At 51.5% G+C, this 9,863-nt stretch overlaps 1 protein-coding gene across 1 annotated transcript in view; it reads left to right on the top strand.

The window, feature by feature from the left end:
- Positions 1–3,381: 3,381 nt before the first annotated feature.
- LOC132813606 (disintegrin and metalloproteinase domain-containing protein 33-like) overlaps positions 3,382–9,863 on the top strand; it is a gene marked incomplete at both ends in the record, with an annotated part of 13,960 nt that continues 7,478 nt past the window's right edge. Inside the window, 2 exons of the mRNA XM_060823211.1 lie at positions 3,382–3,447; positions 4,427–4,498. Coding sequence (XP_060679194.1) covers positions 3,382–3,447; positions 4,427–4,498 — 138 coding nt within the window. The remainder of the gene's footprint in view (positions 3,448–4,426; positions 4,499–9,863) is intronic.

The raw sequence follows: 9,863 nt of genomic DNA, 5'->3' as shown, positions 1-9,863 counted from the left end.
TCTCATGATCTTATAGACTTCTATAACATCCCCCACCCCTCAGTCTCCTACGCTCTAAAGAGAAAGGTCCTAGTTTATCCAACCTCTCCCTGTAACTCAGAGCCTTGAGTCCAGGCAGCATCCTTGTAAATGTCTTCTGCACTCTTTCTAGTTTAATAATATCCTTCCTATAGCAAGGTGATGAAAACTGAGCACAATACCCAAGTGCTGCCTCACCAACGTCCCCTACAACTGCAACATCATTCCCCAACTCCTATCCTCAATGCTCTGACTGATGAAGGCCAGTGTACCAAAAGCCCTGTCTCCCTGGGACTCCACTCTCAGAGAACTGTGCACCTGAACTCCAAGGTCCCTCTGTTCCACTACACTCCTTAAGGCCCTGCCATTCTCCATGAAACTCCTACCTTGATTTAACTTTCCAAAGTGCCAGACCTCACACTTGTCTAGATTAAACTCCATTTGCCATTTATCTCAGCCCACTTCCCCAGCTGATCAAGGTCCTGCTGAAATCTCTGATAATCTTCTTCCCTGTACACGATATCGCCTATTTTAGAGTCATCTGCAAACTTACTAATCATGCCTTGTATATTCCCATCTAAATCATTGATATCGATAACAAGCAGCAACGGGCCCAGCACCGACCCCTGAAGCACTCCCCTAGTCACAGGCCTCCAGTCTGACACTATTACCCCCTGCTTCCTACCATCAAGCTAATGGTGTACCCAATTTGCCAGCTCCCCCTGGATTCCATGCGATCTCACCTTCCCAAGCAGCCTATCATGTGGAACCTTATCAAAGGCCTTCCTGAAACCCACGTAGAGTATATCTGCTGCCCTGCCCTCATCAGCCTTCCTGGTCACTTCATCACAGAACTCTCACAAATTAGTGAGACATGATCTCCCACACACCAAGCCATGCTGACTACTCCGAATCAAACCCTGTCTTTCCAAACGTATGTGCACCTTACCCCTCAGAATCTTCTCATGAGCTTACCCAGCGCAGATCTCAGGCTGACTGCTACATAGTTCCCATGTTTTTATTTATAGCCCATCTTGAATAATGGCACAACACTTGCTCCCCTCCAGTCTTCCGGGACCCCACCTGTGGCTGACGATGATGCAAATATACCAGCTTTCAGGGAGCTGTGTACCTGGACACCGAGATCTCTCTGCTCATCTACACTACCCAGAATCTTACCATTAGCCCAGTACTTTGCATTCCGGTTACTCCGACCAAGGTGAATCACCTCACACTTGTCTGCATTAAACTCCATTTGCCACCTCTCAGCCCAGCTCTGCAGCTTATCTATGTCTCTCTGTAACCTACAACATCCTACGTCACTATCCACAACTCCACCGACCTTAGTGTCATCCGCAAATTTACTAACCCACCCTTCCACGCCCTCATCCAGGTCGTTTATAAAAATGACGAACAGCAGTGGACCCAACACTGACCCTTGCGGTACACCACTGGTAACTGGACTCCAGGATGAACATTTCCCATCACCCACCACCCTCTGTCTTCTTTCAGCAAGCCAATCACTGATCCAAACCATGACATGGCCCTGATTAGGGTCATGGATCACTCAGGTTCATCTACAATGCTGAGCACTTCATTGATTAATGACCTTCATTGGGAGGGGCATTGAGTGCCAGGATGGACAGGTTATGTTGCAGGTTTATAGAAAGTTAGTTAGGCCAAACTTGGAATATTGTGTACAGTTCTGGTCACCACACTATCAGAAGGATGTGGATGTGTTGGAGAGGGGACAGAAAAGGTTTATCAGGATGTTGCCTGGTCTGGGGGATGGAAGACAGGATGGATAGACTGGATCTGTCCAGCAGACAGTGACTGAGAGGGAGAGGCAGATACATCAGAGTCACCCACAGTGAGGCTCAAACTTTGGGGTTTCCTCCCTCCCGTCCCTCCACCTGTAACTCCTGACTTGATGGGTAGTGGTCGAGTGGGGGATATGCCAGGCCATGAGGTTACAGATTGTACTGGAGTACAGTTCTGCTGCTGTTGATGACCCACAGTGTCTCATGGATGCCCCCGTCCTGAGTTGTTCGATCTGTTTGAAGTCTGTCCCGTTAAGCACTGTGCCTCACAACACAGTGGAGAGTATTCTCGATGTGAAGGTGGGACTTTGTCTCCACAAGGACAGTGCAGTGGTCACTCTCACCGATCCTGTCATGGTCAGATACACCTGCAGCCGGCAGATTGGGGAGGATGAGGTCAGTATGGTTTTCCCTCTTGTTGGTTCCCTCCCCACCTGCCGCAGACCCAGTCTAACAGCGAGGTCCTTTAGGACCCGACCAGCTCGATCAGTAATACTGCTGCAGAGCCCCTCTTGGTGGTGGGACATTGAAATCCCCCACCCAGGGGACATTCTGTGTCCTTGTCACCCTCAGTGCTTCCTCTGAGAGTGTTCAACATGGAGGGGTAATGATTCATCAGCCGAGGGAGGGCGGGATGTGGTAATCAGCAGGGGGTTTCCTTGCTCATGTCTAACCTGAAACCATGAGACTTCATGGGATCCGGAGTCAATGTTGAGGATTCCCAGGGCAACTCCCTCTCCACTGTGTCCCACTGTGCTGCCCCCCCTCTGCTGGGAATGTCCTGCCAGTGGGACAGGGCATGTCCAGGGATGGTGATAGTGGGGTCTGGGACACTGTCTGTGAGGTATGATCCCGTGAGGATGACTGTGTCAGGCTGTTGCTGGACTAGTCTGTGAGACCGCTCTCCCAGTTTCAGTGCTAGCCCCCAGGTGTTAGTGAGGGGGTCGGCAGGGTAGTTCCTGCCGTTGTCTTTCCTGGTGCCTGGTCAATGCCAGGGGGATAATTTCTTTGATTGAGTTCATGGTCTGAGGGTGTCTGTGGCCGGGTACCTTGTGCTACCCACAGCACAGGTCAGAGTGACCCCCATCGCTGTTGGTTTGGAGTCACGTGTAGGCCAGGCTGGGTAAGGAGGGGTGAGTGACCCAGATGGATGTTTCCAACGGATCCACAGCGGTCCCCGTGACACTCCCATCGTTCCCGACGACGGGATTATTCTCAAAACCTTCACCCTCCTGCTCCTCGGACACTGCCCGACCCCCACTGTGCTCTTCCAGCACCACCCTCAACTTTAATCTGGTCACACACACCCCCATCCATCCCCCCCCTACCGAATGTTAAGGATAATGGGGGTCAGTGATTGGTCAGTGCTGGTGCTAGGGGTCAGTGATTGGCCAGTGAGGGCGCTGGGGGTCAGTGATTGGCCAGTGAGGGCGCTGGGGGTCAGTGATTGGTCAGTGCTGGCGCTGGGGGGTCAGTGATTGGTCGGTGACAGTGGTGGGAGTCAGTGATTGGCCAGTTCACTCTCATTCCATTTTGATCACAGTTTCGACGAGATTCCTGGAACAACATGAAATACGTGGAACTCTACGTGGTGGCAGATTACACAATGGTCAGTGAGGGTCAGGGGTCACGGTCAGTGAGGGTCGGGGGTCACAGTCAGTGAGGGTCGGGGGTCACGGTCAGTGAAGGGAGGGGTCACGGTCAATGAGGGTCAGGGGTCACGGTCAGTGAAGGGAGGGGGTCACGGTCAGTGAGGGTCGGGTCACGGTCAGTGAGGTGAGGGGGTCACGGTCAGTGAGGGTCGGGGGTCACAGTCAGTGAAGGGAGGGATCACGGTCAATGAGGGTCAGGGGTCACGGTCAGTGAAGGGAGGGGGTCACGGTCAGTGAAGGGAGGGATCACAGTCAGTGAGGGTCAGGGGTCACGGTCAATGAGGGTCAGGGGTCATGGTCAGTGAAGGGAGGGGGTCACGGTCAGTGAGGGTCAGGGGTCACGGTCAGTGAGGGTCAAGTGTCACGGTCAGTGAAGGGAGGGATCACGGTCAGTGAGGGTCAGGGGTCACGGTCAATGAGGGTCAGGGGTCACGGTAAGTGAAGGGAGGGGGTCACGGTCAGTGAGGGTCAGGGGTCACGGTCAGTGAGGTTCAGAAGTCACGGTCAGTGAGGATCAGGGGTCACGGTCAGTGAGGGAGGGGGTCACGGTCAGTGAGGGGAGAGGTTACGGTGAGGGTCAAGGGTCACGGTCAGTGAGATTCAGGGGTCACGGTCAGTGAGGGAGGGGGTCACGGTCAGTAAGGGTTAGGGGTCACAGTCAGTGAGGGTCAGGGGTCACGGTCAGTGAGGGTCAGGGGTCACGGTCAGTGAGGTTCAGAAGTCACGGTCAGTGAGGGTCAGGGGTCACGGTCAGTGAGGGGAGAGGTTCACGGTCAGTGAGGGGAGAGGTTATGGTGAGGGTCAAGGGTCACGGTCAGTGAGATTCAGGGGTCACAGTCAGTGAGGGGAGGGGGACACGGTCAGTGAAGTATCAGTGTCGGTGTGTGTTATCGGGGTCGGGGTGACCCTATAATGACCCCCGCTCTCTCTCCTCAGTTTCAGAGGTTTTCCCGGGATCTCTCGGTGACCAAGAGCCGGCTCCTGGAGATCGCAAACCACGTGGACCAGGTGAGTGTGACCAATCACAGCGCAGTGTCTGTCTCTCATACCCCCTTCTGACGGTTTCTAGGTGGCCCCGGAGGCTGTGAGGGAACTCGGAGAACTCAGGATGGGCTGCCCCTTGGGGATACCTGACCCCCCCTCACGCCCCATGCCCCATGTTAGAGCACCCGGGGAGGGGGGGGTGGGGGTGTTTGTGTTTGACTTTACCCCCCCAGCCCATCTCTCCCCGCCCCCTCCCCCTCCCCCTCAACCCCATCTCTCCCCTCCCCCTCCCCCTCAGCCCCATCACCCCCTCCCCCCTCCCCCTCAGCCCCATCTCTCCCCCCCCCCCCCACCCAGCCCTCTCTCCCTCTCTCTCTGGGACGTTTCTCTCAGAGCCCTCCCTCAGTGCCCTGTTCTGGTCCAGGCTGCCTGGTCCCTGACTTTGCCTCTGTCAGTGTCCCGTGAGCGTTCCCTGGAGTAGGTTAGCCAGGCTGACCACTGCCTTTAAAACAGACCAAACATTTATTTACACCATGAACCACAAATAAAGAACCACTACAGGACTCAGCCTATCCATGAGACTTCCTTATACTGTTCCGGATATGTACAACAGTCCCAATACACAAACTCCCTTTAAAGCGCAGTATAAATGGGACACAGGCTCACAGGTTGAAGTTGAAGGGCAGAAAGAGGGAGAGTATCCACACAGCTCCCTGTTGAACTTCCAACAAGTTCAGGACTGAACTAAAACCGCTCAGCTCAGCTAGAGAGCTGACCACCCCCCTTTCTTTATACAGGGCACTTCTAAAACATGACCACTTTGGCCTGAAGTCTCATCTGTTTACAGAGAAACAAAAGGCCTCTCAAAATCCTTCCCATCTCTGCACCAAACCAGTCTTATCAGAGACCAGCTGGGATTATTGATCTGCTGGAAAAAAATCAAGGACAGAGTCTCCTTGAGCCAAGGAACAGCTTTTAGCAAAAAAAGGACTAGCTTTGTGACACCGCTCCGCTCTGAAGAAAACAGTCCCATCTTGTCCACTCTCTCCCTGTAACTCAGACCCTTGAGTCCAGATAACGTCCTCGTAAATGTCTTCTGCACTCTTTCCAGTTTAATAACATCCTTCCGATAACCAGGTGACCAAAACTGAGCACAATACCCCAAGTGCGGCCTCACCAATGTCCTGTATAACCACAACATAACTCCCTAACCCCTACCCGCGGTGCCCTGACTAATGAAGGCCAGTGTCCCAAAAGCCCTGTCTCCCTGGGACTCCACTTACCCACCCCCTCACTGTAACCCTTCATTACCTTATTGTTTAAAAAAAATCTACCTTTGTTTTAAAAACATTTACTGAAGTAACATCACACAATGTGACAGATTAACCGCCCCCTGGGTGGAGAGGTTCCTTCTCTGTTCAGTCCTAACCCTGCTCCCTCTAACCTGGAGACCATGCCCTCTTGTCCGAGTCTCACTCACCAGTGGAAATGTCCTCTTCTCTCTTATCCATTCCCTTCATAATTTTACAGTGAGTATATTCCGAGTCTCCTCATGAGCCAACCCCCTCAACCCCAGAATCACCCCAGTGACCCTCCTCTACAGCCCCATCCAGAGCCAGTCCGTCCTTCCTCAGGTAAGGAGACCAAACCTGTCCACAGTACTCCAGGGGTGGCCTCACCAGCGCCCTGTACAGCAGCAATATAACCTCCCTGCTTTTAATCTCAACCCCTTCAGCAATGAAGGATAATATTCCATGTACCTTCCTAATTCCCTGTTGTACCTGCAGACCAACCTCCTGTGACTCATGTACAAGGTCACCCAGCTCCCTCTGCACAGCAACATGCTGCAACTTTCACCATTCAAATCATAATCTGTTTCGCTGTTATCCTGACCAAAATGGATGGCTTCACATTTACTAACACTGTATCCCACCTGCCAGCCCTTTGCCCACCCACCCAATGTATCTGTGTTCCTCTGAAATTTCACAGCCCGCTGCACACTTTGCTCTGCCTCTCATCTTAGTGTCTTCGGCAAATACACATGGTCCCCAACTCCAAATCATCCAGATCACTTGTAAATAACGGTGGTCCCAACACGGATCACTGAGGGACACCATTAGTCACTGATCACCAGCCAGAATAGCACTCATTTATCCTCACTCTGTTTCCTGTCAGTCAGCCAATCCTCTCCCCACACGGATACTCTACCCCGAACACCACACATCCTTACCTTACACAGCAGCCTCACGGGCAGCACCTTGTCAAAGGCCTTTTGGAAATATAGATACACCACATCCACTGGGTCCCCGTTGTCCGCCGTGTTCGTAATGTCTTCATAGAATTCCAAAAGATTTAGAATCATAGAGCCATAGAGATGTACAGCATGGAAACAGACCCTTCGGTCCAACCCGTCCATGCTGACCAGATATCCCAACCCAATCTAGTCCCCACCTGCCAGCACCCGGCCCATATCCCTCCAAACCCTTCCTATTCATATACCCATTCAAATGCCTCTTAAATGTTGCAATTGTACCAACCTCCACCACATCCTCTGGCAACTCATTCCATACACGTACCACCCTCTGTGTGAAAAAGTTGCCCCTTACGTCTCTTTTATATCTTTCCCCTCTCACCCTAAACCTATGCCCTCTAGTTCTGGACTCCCCGACCCCAGGGAAAAGATTTTGTCTATTTATCCTATCCGTGCCCCTCATAATTTTGTAAACCTCTATAAGGTCACCCCTCAGCCTCCGACGCTCCAGGGAAAACAGCCCCAGCCTGTTCAGCCTCTCCCTGTAGCTCAGATCCTCCAACTCTGGCAACATCCTTGTAAATCTTTTCTGAACCCTTTCAAATTTCACAACATCTTTCCGATAGGAAGGAGACCAGAATTGCACACAATATTCCAACAGTGGCCTAACCAATATCCTGTACAGCCGCAACATGACCTCCTAACTCCTGTACTCAATACTCTGACCAATAAAGGAAAGCATACCAAACACCACCTTCACTATCCTATCTACCTGTGACTCCACTTTCAAAGAGCTATGAACCTTCATTCCAAGGTCGCTTTGTTCAGCAACACTCCCTAGCAGCTTACCATTAAGTGTATAAGTCCTGCTAAGATTTGCTTTCCCAAAATACAGCACCTCACATTTATCTGAATTAAACTCCATCTGCCACTTCTCAGCCCATTGGCCCATCTGGTCCAGATCCTGTCATAATCTGAGGTAACCCTCTTCGCTGTCCACTACCCCTCCAATTTTGGTGTCATCTGCAAACTTACTAACTGTACCTCTTATGCTCGCATCCAAATCATTTATTAGAGTAAAAAGTGAGGTCTGCAGATGCTGGAGATCAGAGCTGAAAATGTGTTGCTGGTGAAAGCACAGCAGGTCAGGCAGCATCCAAGGAACAGGAAATTCGACGTTTCGGGCCAAAGTCCTGATGAAGGGCTCTGGCCTGAAACGTCGAATTTCCTGTTCCTTGGATGCTGCCTGACCTGCTGTGCTTTCACCAGCAACACATTTTCAGCTCCAAATCATTTATATAAATGACAAAAAGTAGAGGGCCCAGCACCGATCCTTGTGGCACTCCACTGGTCACAGGCCTCCAGTCTGAAAAACAACCCTCCACCACCACCCTCTGTCTTCTACCTTTGAGCCAGTTCTGTATCCAAATGGCTAGTTATAGAACATAGAACATAGAACAGTACAGCACAGATCAGGCCCTTCAGCCCACGATGTTGTGCTGACCACTGACCCTCATGTATGCACCCTCAAATTTCTGTGACCACATGCATGTCCAGCAGTCTCTTAAATGTCCCCAATGACCTTGCTTCCACAACTGCTGCTGGCAACGCATTCCATGCTCTCACAACTCTCTGTGTAAAGAACCCGCCTCTGACATCCCCTCTACACTTTCCGCCAAACAGCTTAAAACTATGACCCCTCGTGTTAGCCATTTCTGCCCTGGGAAATTGTCTCTGGCTATCGACTCTACCTATGCCTCTCATTATCTTGTTTACCTCAATTAGATCCTCTCTTCTCCTCCTTTTCTCCAATGAACAAAGTCTGAGCTCAGTCAACCTCTCCTCATAAGATAAGCCCTCCAGTCCAGGCAGCATCCTGGTAAACCTCCTCTGAATCCTCTCCAAAGCATCCACATCTTTCCTATAATAGGGCGACCAGAACTGGACGCAGTATTCCAAGTGCGGTCTAATCAAAGTTTTAAAGAGCTGTAACAAACCCTCACGACTCTTAAACTCAATCCCCCTGCTAATGAAAGCCAAAACACCATTTGCTTTCTTAACAACCCTGTCCACTTGGGTGGCCATTTTAAGGGATCTATGTACCTGCACCCCAAGATCCCTCTGTTCCTCCACACTGCCAAGAATCCTATCCTTAATCCTGTACTCAGCTTTCAAATTCAACCTTCCAAAATGCATCACCTCGCACCTTTTGACGAGAAGCTCCTCCGCTTTCATCATCCACACTTTTCCAAAATCTGCTGACCTATGCTTTCCTCAATCTCCCTGCTGCTATTGGAGGGGGCTGTAGTAAACCCCTAATGAGGTGACTGCTCCCTTACTGTTCCTAATTTCCACCCATACTGACTCAGTTGGCAGACCCTCCTCGACAATGGAAGCTTCTGTAGCTGTGTTACCCTCTCTGATTAGTAGTGCTACACCCCCTCCTCTTTTCCCCCCTCCCTATTCTTTGTAAATGCTCTAAACCCTGGAACATGCAGCACCCATTCCTGCCCCTGAGAAACCCATGCCTCTGTTATGGCCACAACATCATAGCACCAGGTATTGATCCATGCTCTAAGTTCGTCACTTTTATTCCTGATACTCCTTGCGTGAAAGCAAACACACCTTAACTGATCCCTTGGTTCCTTCCCAGGAAAATCCTTCCCACTAGCTGGTCTACCTCTGGCTATTGCCTCATCTGCATCAACTCTCACCTCCAGTATACAGCTCAGGTTCCCACCCCCCTGCCATACTAGTTTAAACCCTCTCCAACTACTCGAGTAAACCTCCCACCCAGGACATCGGTCCCCTTCCAGTTCAGATGTTAGATCGCCTGGAATACAGGGAGAACCGAGTGAGACAGAGGAGATGCAGGAAGGATGGAGAATCCACAGGGAATGGGGCTGGCCATTTCGGACAGAGATCAGACTGAGCTGCTTCCCTGGTGTTCTGAGACACTGAGTGGGTGGAGCTGTCTCTCTCTCTCTCTCTCTCCCCCCAGCAGAGAGATGGAGTGTGGATCTGGCTGTACAGTCGGACCCTGTGTCTCTGCGCCCTGCTGTCACCTGGGGCTGCACTTGGCCCACACGAGGAGCCCTTTCCTGACCCAGCACTTGGTGAGCCAATGGAATCCCGGAT

Source organism: Hemiscyllium ocellatum, unplaced genomic scaffold, assembly GCF_020745735.1.
Source record: "Hemiscyllium ocellatum isolate sHemOce1 unplaced genomic scaffold, sHemOce1.pat.X.cur. scaffold_3917_pat_ctg1, whole genome shotgun sequence".
NCBI lineage: Eukaryota > Metazoa > Chordata > Chondrichthyes > Orectolobiformes > Hemiscylliidae > Hemiscyllium > Hemiscyllium ocellatum.
Note: the sequence above shows the minus strand (reverse complement) of the source record. Positions and strands in the feature narration are given on the sequence as shown.